This window comes from Dermacentor silvarum, chromosome 1 (assembly GCF_013339745.2).
Source record: "Dermacentor silvarum isolate Dsil-2018 chromosome 1, BIME_Dsil_1.4, whole genome shotgun sequence".
Lineage (NCBI taxonomy): Eukaryota > Metazoa > Arthropoda > Arachnida > Ixodida > Ixodidae > Dermacentor > Dermacentor silvarum.
Window position 1 is genome coordinate 221,724,280 of NC_051154.1, and position 15,612 is coordinate 221,739,891.

The window sequence follows — 15,612 nt, forward strand, 5'->3', positions numbered from 1 at the left end:
CTTGGTGACAAGGCAAAATATGTTAATCAATCATGATACGTAATTTCCAAAGCGAGATCTGGGCTATGGGGTATGCCAAATTAATGGCAGAGATCATTTTTGACCACCTAGTGGCCTTTCAACGGGCATGTAAGATTATTTAGACGGGCATTTTTGAGTTAGGCAGGATCGAAAGGTAATTAAGCAGCAGAATATGCCGCATCTACTCAGTGAAAGTGGTAGATGAGCGACAAAGTCGAGTGCAGTTGTAAGAAATACAATATATGCAAATATAATATGTGGAAGATATACTCACCGTGAAATATTGCTCCATGGCCCCCTCCTGTCAAAAAGAAGTCACGAAAACTCAATAAATTGACTAAGGTGAACAAGAGCGCTCACCCTTTTTCATTTTAGAATCTGAGCTGTATAAAAGTGCTATTTTTAAGCCACGTACAAAGCGTGGTGATGATCTGCTGTACATTGTTACTAAGTATATTAAGTAGAACTTGCTCAGGTATGCCAAACTAAAGTCTAATATAGCGCATGACTTTACATGTTGGGTAACAGACAAGTGCGCTAATTCACTGCTGCAGTATCTGCACCAAATAGGGTTGCAGCCACAATTTTGATGCTTTTTGCTAGCTTTTTGTACATGTATGCCTTGCAGCAAGTCCCAGTATTAAAATAAAGTCATGTGCAATTATATTACTCCAAGGCCAATGTTTAGAGGGATGCTTAATTGTCATCGCTTAAGTTCTGTTTATGCCGCTCAATGTTTTTTTAAATTAAACATCTCTTAACCAGCGGTTGGTTGTTTGCAGTTAACTATTCAAAGGTAGTCTGATTGTACATTGGTCGCAAGGATGTGACGCTTTAAATTATTTTCTTTTATTTTGGTATTCATCGAATTTATTTTAACGAATTGAATTATCCAAATATCTGTAAGGTGGAGGAAAAGTCATAGAAGATAAAGTTGGCAACCATACAAAAAGAGCATGAAGACAGAAAGGAAGCCCTTAAGGTGTTTCCGGAAAGAAAGGTTAGCAATTGGTGATGGTAGGCGGATCGAAGCTGGCATCAATGCTTTTTCAAGGTAGCCGTTCGACCAACCGAGCTAGCCAGGACTCTAGCAGCTGGCAGCCCAATCGTGTCTTAAATTGGGTAAGAGAATGGAAGAGATTGAAAATAGAATAGAATAAAAAACTTCTGCGAAAACAGCAGCCATCAATTATTACGCCATCCCTCAGCTATCTCGGCTTCTGCATTCCGCTCGAAAGACGACGGTGCTGACATGATTTTGGACTAGGATGAACTTTTTTTTCATCGACTGTCATGCTATCTTTCATAAAAAGCCGAATGTTTCATTTGATATATACAGCTTCATCTTACAGCCTTCTACAGGCCGACAATGATGAGCGCCCTTCCCACCCATCGCCTCCAACCCTCCTCCCTTGCTATACCTTTGAAATGAAATATCGCGAACATGCGACCCGATCTAAACGTTTGAATTGAAACAGATTGAGCCGCGAGGTGCTGAAAATTAGGAGGAACCTCCTTATTGCATTCACCATTACTTGTTATTACGAAAAGATAAGAGTCGCGACACTGACCTCAATGTCTTCCTGTTTTCGTAAAATTAGAACACATTTCAGGCCATCTTATTCGAGTTTCACGAAGCCTTCAAAGTCATTTTTTACAGGTTGATTCGTTGCGTGCCGATACTGCTTTAGATTTAGTGAGGCTATTTCATCCGAGATCCACTCGAGTGCGCTGTCCCCTTTTCAGGACAGCGATTTCCTCAAGTGGACGAACAAGCTACCTCATATTTATCCTTGCCTTGGTTTTGATCCCGCGGTAAATTTATAGAACACACTACGCTCACCAGGTCACCTCCCGCGCACAGCTTTCGGATGACGCAGCTCCAGTCCTGGCAGCCGAGAGCCTCCTGGGCCTTGTCAAAGCTTTTCTTCGCCTGCAGCATGGGGTCAAGCGACATTATATTGAATGCACACAACAACGACGAGGAAAAGCTGGGCGTAATGATATATGCTTTACCGCTAACCTGGTCCAGTCTAGTAGAAAGAATGTGTTGAGCTAATATAAATAAGGAAAAACAGTAGAAGGGCATTTTATAGGTCGGGTGTGCGTCCTCGATATGCAATCGAATAATTTGGTGGTATACGCGAAGTCTTCTGGTATAAGAGGGTTTTCGATTTGCGTGATGCGCTATCGGTGACACTCGATAGGTTGGGACCTCTGCGCCCTTGCGCCTCTTATACCGCTGACTACTGCGGCAGGTTACCGGGATTGCGTAACAACATGGCAGACTAACCGAGACTGCCCGCTTCAATCGAAATTCGCCCTAGCTATTTGCACTCCGTCGTGGCAGCAACAATTAAATCGTAAAATCAGCCATCGCTTAGTGCCATCCCACGCTGAGGACAAAAGTATTAGCGATGTTTGGTCATTCTTACTCAGATCAGCTTTTTTTTTTTGACGTTGCTAGACCTAGAGAGGCGGCAATGAACTGGAAAAGTACTTTGATTAAATTAACCTAGCAGATTACGCCACAGCAAATAGCGTTTATGATGCATTGGTGATACAGAACGCCCTAAAAGCCTAATTCTTCACTGCAGGATTAATTTGATACTACGCTCTAGCACGGTACGCAATGGCGGTAGGCTAAAATGTTGACCTTTCGGCATGTCTACCAAGGCTCCGCGGAGAGGCAGCGCATGCGCAGTTGGCCTAACGTATCACGTATCATGGTGCCATATCCCGTATCACGCAAAGCTAAAACTCTCTATTGTAGAACTGTACTCTATTGCAGACGAATGTATACGGCTGGTTGTGGCGTGGGCTTCGAGTGTGGCCGGAATACTTGGGTGGATGCGCGATGATTCTTTACAGCAGTGATAATTTGCGAGGTCAAGCAGTTTAGAGCTTGCGTTGAACCACGCTAACTTATTGCGGACGACAGACATAAGCCAAAGGGTATATGGCTTCTATATTTTGAAAAAATCGCGTTCTTATCTGCAGGGTCTGCAAAGAAGCAGCCGAAATTTCTCGTGATTTATCTTTCAAAGTGTGCTTCGCGGCAAAAGTTTGCAAGTAATCACTTGCAGGCGGAAATCGAATATTCTCTCTCGTGCTTTCAGGTGTCTCACATCGATCTCCCCTATGACTGCAGTCTCTTTCTGAGAGCTCAATGCTACTAAAGCGAAGAATTAGAACATGTTATACCCGCCGTGGTTGCTTAGGGTCTATGGTGTAGAGCTGCTAAGCACGAGATCGCGAGATCAATTTCCGGCAACGGAAGCCGCATTTCGATGTGGCCGAACTGCGAAGACACCCGTGTACTTAGATTTAGGTGTACATTGAAAAATACCACCAGGTGGTCCAAATTATTCCGGAGTTCTCCACCACGGCGTGCCTCATAATCAGATCGTGCTTTTGGCACGTAAAGCCCCATAAAAAAAGAAGAACATGTTACCTCTTTTGAGATGAGCTCCTTGATGCAGTCGAGCTCACTCTTCAACTCCTTGTCATTCTTTTCTGTGTAGACAAAAATTCACATAGATTAATCAGAGACGCAGCGCGACATGGTTTGTGACGCCACGTAAGTTTCACTTAGATCCAAATGGTAACAAGATATTGTGAAATAAAGAACACAGACTTTTCTACACTTCTTTCACGCATGCACTATTAGGTTTGCATACCGTAATATACATCAGATCTGATTTTTAAAACTTTTCGTTCCCATTAGCTGTTTCTAATGTATCCGTGCCAATGCAATCCTCCAGTCTGATATGACTCTTAGCCTGTGTCCTTACAAGACATTATTGATTGTGAACGGCTTCGTGTACCTGAGTCCTGTTCCACATCTTAGCCGAGAAAGTGGTTCTGCATAAAGCATGACGTGCACAGCGCGACATCAGACAAAGGACGGAAAGGCACAACGGAGACAAACGCCCGTCTCCACCGTGTCTTTCCGTCCTTTGTCTGGTGTCGCGTTGGGCACATCATTTATTACCAACTAACCCGGCCGGTCTCACACTTTGCTGCGTAAAACAAATGCAGTGCGATAATAAACAACATACAGGAGATAGAGACCCGCCGTGGTAGCTTAGTGGCTATGGTGTTGGGCTGCTGAGCACGAGGTCGCGGAATCAAATCCCGGCCATGGCGGCCGCATTTCGATGGGAGCGAAATTCGAAAACACCTGTGTACTTATTTTTAGGTGCACGGTAAAGAACCCCAAGTAGTCCACATTATTCCGGAGTCCCCCACTACGGCGTGCCTCGTAATCAGATGGCGGTTTTGGCACGTAAAGCCCCATAATTTAATTTTAAACAGGAGATACAGGAGAGGATAGTTAAAGCGTTAATCAAAACCATTCAAACAGGAATGCAGGAAAACTAAACCAACAAGTTGAGCTTCTCTATTTTCATTGCCATAACCGCACGTTTTCTTATGATAAGATTTTTCTGTTTACCGTTCATAGGAGCGAAAACCTACGCTCATGCCTAGTATAGTACAGGACTGAACGTCCCCAATTGCCATGAAATGTTTCACGCATCAAATGATTTTTTAGCCCTTGGTAGATAGGCAATCGCACGTATCATGAGTAACACAAGTATCCACCCCGTGTACTCACTGCAGAGATCAAGATGGTGAGCGAAGCTCACACCAGCAACAGTGGCGAGCAGGGCGCAGACCAGGAAGGCCTTCATGATGTCTCTATGGATCTTCTCAATGGACACAGCCAAGTGAGAAACTATACTAGCTCGGCGAGTGGTGTTGTGGGACAGATGAGTGCGTCTTTTATACAGGTGGGAACGTAATGTCCACGTGGAGGTGAAACCCAACCTAGTTGGCAGCTACAGAAGCTACAGCAAGAGACTACTGGCATAAAAGAAGACATCAAAAAGAAATCGCTAAACCCTATCGGCTACACACAGTGTCTCATGTATGACCGGCACGTGTGGTTGGTGACCTTGTCAACCCTCTTCCGTAAGTACTGATCTATCCGCGCGTATAAACGAGCATCCGCTGCACCTGAAAGCTGTCGGCGTACGTGGGGAAAACGAAGCTACGAATCGCTCACGACGGTAGGGGTGCGTAACTTCCAAGTGACAGCCGTATTGGTGGCGCGATGCTGTGAAATGAGCCCTTGTTCCTGGGGCGCTTGACGCTTTTCGGCCAATGCGGCGATTTTGTGTGCTTTCTAATTGCTGTAGCACAGTGACTACCAGTGACGTATTTTGTACTGTGCTCAACTTTGTTCATCACAAAATTTAAATAAATTATTCGTTCCGCTTTATCTGTTATGTTTTTGGCGCCTCTAGTAAGCTCATTTCGACGTGGCAGCTAGCGTGCGACACCTTATGTATGCCCTTCGATTTCGTATTAATCGCTTACTCCTTACTTCCAATGATTGACCACTGAGTATGCGAGAGCTGAGCTCTTCATGGTTGCTGACAAGTGAAGCAGAAGAAGTAAAGCGTTATGTAATTGTTTTCTCCGCTTTAAACGTTCAGCTTCTTTACTAATGGTTAGGCGAAAATGCTTCAACAATGACCTGCCGCGGTAGCTCAGTATAGCCATGAAGTTCTGCGGCAGAGTACTCAGGTTTGATTCCCGGCTGGGAAGGCTACATTTCAATGGGATCGGAAGGCAAAAATAAGCGTGCTCCTAGCTTCGGATGCACGTTAAAGAACCTCATGCATTGAAATTAATTCTGAGCACCTTAATATGGCATGCCTCTGACAGTCTGTGTGTTGCCTTTGGCCGTTAAACTGCTCAAATTCAATGATTCTCAAGAAATGGAGCGTGATCTCCGTTTTTGAACACTTCGGCTTTCTTGGTTGCTTGAAAAACACCTTAGCGCAGAGTACTTAGTTAATTAACTTCTGGGCTTTTACGTGCGGAACCCGCCATATGATACTGAGACACCCCGTAGGGGGCGACTCTGGATTAATTTCGACTACCTGGGGTTCTTTAACGAGCACCCAATGTACGGTGCACGGGTGTAATTGCATTTGGCCCCTATCGGGCTTAGCAGCGCACCGCCATAACCACTACGCCACCTCGGCGGGTGCCGCAGGGTATTTCAAGTTACTTTGTCACTCGTATAGTGTATTATTCAAGCTGGTCAGTCTAGTCTTGTAAACAAAAAAAAAACTACTGTTTAGTTGACTAGATCAGACGTAAACGCACCTACAAAAGAATTTGCTTAAATTTTATTTGTGGAGTAGCGACCTCATTTTTTATCTGTCCATTCTGATAAATACGCTGAAATTACTCGGCTACTATATATGAATCAGTTAGTGAGATACCAAGGAATATCTGACGTAAATCATTAGTTGAGACTCCTAGAGTATCCAAAAAAAATGTTTGTGTTGAACACAAAATTAGGATATAGAATCTTTCAGCGATATGGGCACCGAAATTATGAAAAGCTGGCAAAATGTGGCGCAGATTGAACATGCCATCGTCAGTTTTGGCAATCTTCACAGCCTATCCGCAAATATTCGCATATGTTTAGCCCTGCGAATGAAAGATGACTACATCGCTCAGAAGTGTAAACTAAACAGCGATCATTAATTTCATGCAGTGGGCCACCTGAACCAAATAAATTCATATGTCAAAGGTCACCCAGAAAAGTGAAATCCGCTGTTCTCTGGCACGAGAACTGGTTTTTACTGATTTGAAGTAATCTTCATAAATGGGATGTAGTGAAGGGTGATTACTTCTGATAATTGCTATGAGTTGAACCTTGCCTTACAAGCAAGCAGTGAGAGAAACTTCGAAAAATAGATTTTAGTTAGCTATAAACCTTGCCGCCAAGGTTGCCAGATCATTGAGTGTTATTAACACCCATCATACGAAATGACAATGACAACACCCAAGAAAATGGCCAGAAGGATGGCGCCGCGGCAGTTTAATAGATAGAACACCGTACGCACAATGCAGAGATGGGCGCTCATTTCCAACAGTGCGGCAAGTTATCGTCGCGTCCACTTTCATTTTCCATTCCCTTATTTTTTCTACACAACAACTAAAGATAACGATGAACTTCCCTTATGCTTTCTGTGGTCGTATGATTCTTACTAACAAAAATCGAGCCCCTCGATTTCTTCCACTCTTCTCACAGATTGTTATTAAACAATTCATAAAGTATTGGCCTAGAAGCTGCAGTCTATTCCTTGATCACGCAGACATGGTGTGCAAGATCTTGAGATCTTGAATCGTTCCTGCTCATAGCTTTACCAAACTGTAACGGAGTGAACATTTTCGAGCAGCCTTGCAAATTTTGAGTGAATGATGTGTTCAAAAACGCTTCTCAGCATCAAGCAATTATGATATTCCCCCCTTCCGAAGACTTTAATTCTTTAATCGCTTGTCAATAACATTGAGGTTATTGAGTCCTTTAAGGTCCGTCATCCAATATCCTAAGCCAACAGCCTAGCGATCTTCCAAATTGACGCGCTAAGCGGTCTGAGTCAATAACGAGTTAACCAAAAGCAAATTTCTACAAATAACTAAATGCAATAATGAGAGAAATCAGTCATTTGTAGGCTCGTTATGGGCAGTAAGGTTGGCAGCCCTTTTTGTTCTCGGAAACACCGCATTTGCAAGTTGTATCCTTCATTCTTTAAGCTACTCTTACTTATCTATATTGCCGCGCCTGTACTCCGATGACGAAGAGGACAATGCGAGTATGTATGAGTGTTTTAAGGCGAGTATGTACGAGTTTATGAGGCGCAGTGAAGAAGAAGTCACAGTAGCGCGCAGTATTAAAAATCCCCCGGAGTGGGTACGTGCTGCAGTATATCCCAAGGATCTACATCTACATCTATATAAAAAGGCAACCTTCTGCTTTACCTCTTGATCAGTGCTCTGCGACTTATATTTTTGACCTTGCGACCATATGTTGAGTGGTGATGAGCAGTGGTTCGACAAAAAATGTCGCTGGAGCCAATGTTTCGCCAAGGTTTCTTGTCCTCGGCAGGAAACAAGTCTACTTGTTGAAATGTTAGCTGCAGTGGCAGCCCTTGTTCGTCCACTGTAGACCACTCCAAGTCGCCCTATTACTGTGGAAATCTATCTTGAGTGGATATATATTAGTTAGGGTTATTAGAAGATTGAAATGTTTTAACGGAGGCAAATACAGTTATTTTAAAGAATTGCTTGCAATACCCAACCAAATGCCGAATGTACTCATCTAGGCAAAGTTGCCCAACACTAATAGCAATACTTTATGGTATATGGCCTTCCAGCACGCGCTGGCGGTTCACGGTGAAGCGTTTCGCAGAAAGGAAATGTCAAGCAAGGCATAAAAAGCTCTCTTTGGGATATGGTTTCCTAGTATTGCTTGCGTACGCAGTCGAGGTTCACACCGCCTCAAAACACTGAAGCTCGCTTCGCTCTTTCAAACTCGTGTCAACTCACAGGTGCGACACAAGAACATGTGCCCGTTTTGTATAATGGAAACGGCAGCGAATAACAGGCACCTGCATTTCTTGTCAGTGAATTTTACAGATCCGCTTCGACAACGGTTTAACAGGAAGCTTTACCTCGGGACCTATTACCAAGATAAATGGGAATGAAGAACTCGTTTTGTTCGGTATCCATTGAACCAAGTTCGATGAGACTTGCATGTAAGACGAAATAATTAGAACCTACCACCTGTGTGGACCACATTTTTTTTAATTATGCCGTACTCTTTTGCAAGAATGAGCTAAAATATGTTTAAGAAATAGTAGTGCTACCAAACTAGGTGACTGCAGAAGCAGTCAATGGTGAACGGGTATCTGTCTAAGCCTGTCTAAGCTTGTCTAAGCCTGTCTAAGAACACACTTTCCATCAATTTACCGAGGCAAGAGGTGAGCGAGATGGGTCTTAGGTTCTCCAGGCAGGGCGTTTTTCCTGGCTTTGGTATCAGCGTAATCTCCTCATGCTTGGATTCCGGGGGTAAGGTCCCTCTTTTCCAGTGTGCATTGAAGAGTTCCAGTATTGTCTGCGCGGTTACATCGTCCAGTTTACGTAGCAACTTGTTGGTGATTCCGTCCGTGCCCGGAGTGAAGTTTCGAGTGAGTCTTGCGATCACATCACTCGTGTCAGTTTGGATAGCGTTATGTCCCGGTCGAGCTCGCTCTTTTCCAGTCCGGCGTAGTGAGCCGCTGGCTGTGCACCGAGTATCGGCTGGCCATTTGAATCGTCTCGATACTCAAGCGTTCGCGAGCAAATAAGAGCCAAAATGGCAAAAATTATTCATGCGTTTCATGTTTGCGTCTTTAAGTGTTTTGCAATAGTGCTGATACTTCGGCTAGTTAGTACATATATATCTAGGTATAGCGCGTAGAACGAGAGATACGCGTCTTCGTGTTCTGGTTTATTTTTCACCATCGCGTCTGTTAAAATTAGGCGCTGTAATGACGCGTTCGTGTGTTTATACACGCCAACGAGTGTTTCAATCGTTTCAAGGCTCAAACTAACCCCAACTACGAGCGTATACTGCCTGAAGTCATGGTAATCCCAGCCAGTGGCATGGCGAGCCGCCTGCCATATTACTATGAGCTAGGCCTTCGTGCCCCTATATTGAGAACCAATCTCAAGAAGACCGCCGAATTAAGGCTTGAACTGTGCTGTCGAGGTAAAATAAAACGTAGCGAAAATCGACAACTCTATTTACGTCTCGTAAAGGGGGAAAATTGGTAATAAATGGCTACCCGTTTGGCTTGAAGCGGGTAGGGTTGATGCCACCGTGTTCGGTGATGTTGTAGAGTATCTGTGGAACGGAAGTCTGTATGATCCCTAGACAAAAAAAAACGCATCTGTGTACGTAAATTAGTATTATTTCGTTGGAAAACATATATACAGTCGAAAGAGCGAAAAAGAAAGCAAGGAGGAGACTGTCAACTGCCAGATGAAGGGGCAGAGCGCCAGCTTCCTGTTCAGGTAGGAGTGCGGCAAAAATCGTAAAAGAAAAATTCTCGCAGGACCCATCTCCCGATGAATGTCGACGTTAATGCGATTAGCAGGGAAGCAATGTAGTGACACACCTTATTCCCAACGCCGAAACGACTATGCATCCGCGCTTCTCTCTCGCGCTTCGATGATGATGGCATCCCCTTTGAAACGGGGCGGCGACAAATAGTCACCTTGCCTGATTGATTTAATCAGGTATACTAAACATGTTCTTTATGTAGCATTTTTGTATACCTCTCCTTATTCTTTTTCTTTTTCAAAAATTTACCTTGTACCGCTACCTATGATTTTAAGAGATCAGGTCGTATCGATCTTTTCCCTGTTTTTTTCCACCAGTACTCTAATCGTCTCTTGCTTATCTCTACGGCTGATCTGTTGATGTTTCCTTCCAATTTAAACCCAAGCGCTTCTGGGAGTTGCACGTTACCTACGGTTCTCGCTGGGTGGATCCCGTCGCATTCCATTAGGATGTGCTGAGTGATCTCTGGATCTTTACTGCAGCATACACATGCCTCATCTAGTTCCGAATATTTGCTCCGGCATGTTTCGGTCCTTAGGCAACCGGCTCGAGCCTCAAATAGCATGGCACTGCCCTTTGTGTTATCGTACAGATTTTCCCTTCTAATTTCTTTCGTCTCATTCTTGTAAATCTCCATTGTTCTTTTTGTTTCCATTCTTTGCATCCAATTCACGGTCTCTATTTCTCTCACTTTCTTTCTGATGACTCCTGGTTGTCTATTTACAGTTTCGATTATCCTGTAGTTGGTTGCCAACTTCCTTGATCTCTTCCTCCATTCTGTGTCCACGCTTTTCATGTAGAGATACTTGTGTACTTTAGCTGCCCATTTATTTCCATCCATGTTCCTGAGCCTTTCTTCAAAACTAATTTTGCTCTGTGCTTCTCTGACTTCAAAAGAGGCCCAACCCATGTCACCCTGCACTGCCTCATTTGTGGTATTACCGTGGGCTCCCAAAGCCAACCGGCCTACTGATCTTTGGTTAACTTCCAAATCCGACAAGATATCCGATTTTAAGCATAGAATGGCATTTGCGAATGTTAGCGCTGGCACCATTACTCCTTTCCAGATTCCACGCACCACCTCATACTTACTGTGGCCCCACAGGGCTCTGTGTTTCATTATTGCTGAATACCGCTTCCCCTTTATTTTCAGATTATCTTGGTGGTTGCTTGAGTAATTCTTTCCTTCGTGTATGTGTACGCCGAGGTATACTTATATTGCTTCACTATAGGTATTACTGGCTGTTGAATTGACACCACGAAGTCACTCGTCTATTCATTAAAGATCATAATTCCTGATTTCTCTGTGCTAAACTTAAGGCCTAGATTTGTCGCTGCATTCCCACAGATATTCGCAAGTATCTGTAAATCTTTTTTATTGTCCGCTAGTAGCACAATGTCGTCTGCATACATCAGTCCAGGGACCTTCTGTTGCACCATTTGGCCATTACGCATGCAGGATAAACCAAAACCTAATTCGCTGTTTTCTAATCGTTTTTCTATACCCTTGACGTAAAGCGTGAACAACAATGGTGACAGAGGGCATCCTTGCTTCAATCCTTGGTGAATTCCCGCCATTTCATTTCCTTTTCAACCTTCCCATATCACTTGTACTTAGTTGTCTCTATATATCTCTCTCGGCAGCTCCACGAAATCGTCATCTATGCCTTCGTATTGAACAATATCCCACAACAGTTTCCTTTCTACGTTGTCATAAGCTCCTTTAATATCTGGAAATGCTATCCATAAAGGTCTTTTCTGAGCTACTGAAATCTCTATGCACTGAGTTAGTACAAACATATTTTCCTCTAAGCGTCTGCCTGGCCTGAACCCATTGTGTAGTTCCCCCAATACATCGTTTTTCTCCACCCACTTCAACAGTTCTAATTTTATGGCTTGCATTGCCATTCTATATATCACCGACGTTACTGTAACTGGCCTGAACGAGCTCGTCTTATCCTGATCTCCTTTGCCTTTGTAGATGAGATTCCTACTGCACACGCTGCGCCATTTAGCGGCGCCGCCGCAATGTTCACGCGCGGCGCGAGTCTGATTCTGCCAAGCACCAGTGAAATTTCAAAGGACCACTTTCTTTTCATTGAAGAGTGACACACACGCAGTGGCACACACCTTGCAAGGCAAGTTGGTGTCGAAGAGTTTCATTGGAAGTCGGCACATAACTGGTGGCACATCCGAGCAAACCAAGTTGTCAAAGAGGTTCATTGACGAGCGGTAAATACTAAGAGGCACAGAGTGCAGGAGAGAGAGCTACGCGTAAACCTAAAAAAATGCCGGCAGAACTCATCTACGATCACCAAGTATGTGGATAGCCGAAACGCGTTATGTATGAGGCGTGTACTGCAGCCGGGTTCCTCTCCAGCGCTTCTTCGCGGACATGATGCGCCTTCTGGCGGCGGCGGTGTCGTGACTCCGCGCATACTAAGTGAGATACGCAGTGACCCAAGTTGGCGTCAAAGAGGTTCATTGAACAGCAGAACATAACCAGTGGCATATGCCCAACGGCCGCAGGGGCATATACCCAGTCGCACCTATCAAAGTTGGCGCGAAAGAGCCTTATTGAAGAGCGGCATATACAAAGTGGAACAAACCCACGTGAACTGCCTACATTTTATTGCGATAGCGATTGCGTGGAGCCTCCACGCGCATCTCTGCTGTCGTCGTCGCCGTCGCCGCGATGCTCCGTGTAAAGTCCGAGGGCGCTAACATCGTCGCCGCGCGCCGTATATATACTGTATGTGCGAGTGAAAGCATGAGAGGGTGAGCCTACGATGGTGGCTCAATCGCGCGTGCCCAAGGGAGAAAAGCGGGGAGGAAGCACTCTGTGTTCTGTCGCTCGTAAGGCAGCGGGAGCAGGGAAGGCAGGGAGGAGTAGGGCCCGTGCGGCTGCGTATGGCGCGGCCGTACGGGCCCTATCTTGAAAGCGATCGGCGATGGGGACAGAGAGCGCCGAGTGTTGATAGCTTCGTGTGAACTGTGCTCTCGCCGCTTAGTTCGCGTTGAAGCGAGATGCAGCACGAAGGTCAATTCGCTCGCTCCTGCCGCTGCGCTTTCTCACTCCAGCGTTTTGACAGCGAGTGTTCGTGGTCATCGAGTGAGATGTGTTCAATGTTTGCGTGTACGCGCGTGACACTATGCTTGTTAATTTAGTTTGTAAGCGAATGTTTACAAGTTTATACGGCCGATAAAACTAATATCATTACTTCATATAGGTGTCTACTAATTTGCTTTTGCAATCGATGCTGCGCGTTTCGGGCGAAACTACGACTTTCTTTAGGTTGTATTATCTTCGGGATCGGCCCACATTTTTAGTGGTATAGTTAGATAGCTGGAATGAAAACTGTACTGACAGTGCAAAGAATGTTATTCGCATCAAGCCTTGCTAAGGAAAGAAAGCCTTGCTAAGGAAAGAAGTTAATGCCCTGATAAAGACAACTCCCCTTGTCGAAACGCTGGCCTCTGCGGTATTATTTGTTCTATCACTGTTAAATAATAGAAAAAATGCCACAACTTCGCCCGAAAAGCGAAGCATCGATTGCGATAGCAAATTAGTAGAGAGCTATACGAAGCACGAATACTAGTTTATTCGGTCGTATAAAGTTTTAAAACATTCGCTTACTAAATAAATAGACACGCTCGGTGTCACGCGGGCACAGGTAAACATGAAAACATTTCGCTCTAAGACCGCGGAAACTCCTTGTTAAAACGCCGGACTGAGAAAGCGCGCCAGCAGCAGCGGACAAATTGACCTTTGCGCTTTCTCTTGTATAGCTTCAACGCAAACTAAACATTGAAAGCACAGCGCATACGAAGCTACCGGCACTCGGCGAATGCACCCATCACAAATCGCTTTCAAGATACGGCGCCGGCGCGCTGTGAGCAGCAGCCGACGGAGCAGAACGCACCCCCCCCCCCCCCTCTCCCTCTCTGTGCCTCGCCCCCGTGCCTCGCGCGCTTCCTACCTGCCTTCCTAGCTCGCGCGCGCTACATGGAGCCGCGATTGCCGGCTCCCCTCGTTTCTTTCACTCGCACACAGCGTACGGCGCGCGGCGACGATGTTATCGCCGTTGGACTTTATGCGGAACCTCACGACGACGACGACGGCAGAAATGCGCTTGGAGTGTCCATATAATTGCTATCGCAATAAAACGCGCCTAATATTATTGTGCGATAGTGAAACACGATCACGTCCACGGAAAGCGTTTGACGCTAGCGCAAAAGAAAAGAGCAAAAAAAAAGACGGGACACGGGTCTGGGGCCTCGCATGTCCCATCTCGTAAATGCCTCTGGTAGTCCTGTAGAAGCGACACTCTGAGGTCGTATTGTAAAAGTGGGCAAACAGGAGAGGAAAGAAAGGAAGGATTGAAAGAGTGGAGAAGGAAAGGCAGGGAGGTTAACCAGTTTAGCACAACCGGTTTGCTACAGCAGAACTGATAGTTGGGCGAGTTGCTACCCTACCCATGGGAGCGGGATGGGGGGAAACAGGAGTGGGTTGACATGTACGGTGTAGCGCTCCTGCATCCCCGCCTCCTTTTACACCGAAGCTTGTTAAGGGCTCACTCTTCGATGGTCGCGTCCGGCAATAGAAAAAACCTCTCATTGGCCGTATGTGCGAGTGAAAGCGCGCGAGGGTGAGGGACGCGCGCTTTGACGGGGAGCGAATGCACGGCATTGAGCAAACGCGACTTATGTGCGAGTGAAAGCGCGCGAGGGCGAGGGACACGCCCTTTCACGGGCAGCAACCGCACGGCGGAGAGCAAACGCGACTTATGTGCTAGTCAAAGCGCGCGAGAGTGAGCGACGTGCGCTTTCACGGGGAGCGAACCCACGGCGGAGAGCACACGCGACTGAAGGCCCGACCACATTCGGCGTTTTCCCGGCGTTTCCTGGCGTTTCGTCACCCGGCGTCGCTCAGCGTCGACGCTGAGGAAGGCGCCAAGCCGAAACGTCGTGTTGAATGCACACGAGAGATCTCGGCGCCGGCGCCGCCGCCGGAAGCGGCTCGATGAGCGCCAACGTGGCGCCGACCAATCAGCGCGTGGCCGCGGCCGCGCTGCTGGCAACTTTTGCAAGCGACTCCCGCAGCAACCAATTCGCGTGCGTGCCACCATGTGGCGTCCGTGTCTCGTCGGCGAGGCGGCGCCGTCTGAGAAAGCAGCCGCTCGTACCTTCGAGCGCTGCTGCCGTGAATGTTCTTGTGTGTATGTGTGCGTGTATGTGTGTGCCGCAGTACTATAAACAGGGCTTAAAAACGTTAATCGGGAACATTTCTCATAGTTCACTTGAATGACATTGCACACTGCTTCAGGTTAAATCTGTCTGCTCACATTGTGCGACGCTGGACTGGCGCTGTTTGCGTGCGCCTCATGTGGCTGGGTGACCTCTCCGGCGCCGTTGATGCAACGACGCCGAGAAACGCAACGGCGGGAGACGCCGGTGAACACGCTGAATGTGGGCCGGGCTTCATGTGCGAGTGAAAGCGCGCGAGGGCGAGGGGACGCGCGCTTTCAAGATACTGTTTACAAGTTTATACGGCCGATAAAACTAATATCCTTACTTCATATAGGTGTCTACTATATGGTTCGTCCCCTCGCCCTCGC

General features: G+C 46.2%; 1 protein-coding gene across 1 annotated transcript in view; it reads right to left on the reverse strand.

Annotated features, from left to right (window-relative positions):
• The window catches only part of LOC119437300 (antimicrobial peptide microplusin-like), a 167,858-nt gene that overhangs the window by 1,367 nt on the left and 150,879 nt on the right, over window positions 1-15,612 (reverse strand). Inside the window, exons 1-4 of the mRNA XM_049659991.1 lie at window positions 4,640-4,781; window positions 3,476-3,537; window positions 1,865-1,954; window positions 296-322 (exon numbers count right to left, since the gene is read on the reverse strand). Coding sequence (XP_049515948.1) covers window positions 296-322; window positions 1,865-1,954; window positions 3,476-3,537; window positions 4,640-4,715 — 255 coding nt within the window. The 5' untranslated portion in view covers window positions 4,716-4,781. Of the gene's footprint in view, window positions 1-295; window positions 323-1,864; window positions 1,955-3,475; window positions 3,538-4,639 lie in introns of the transcript that reaches the window.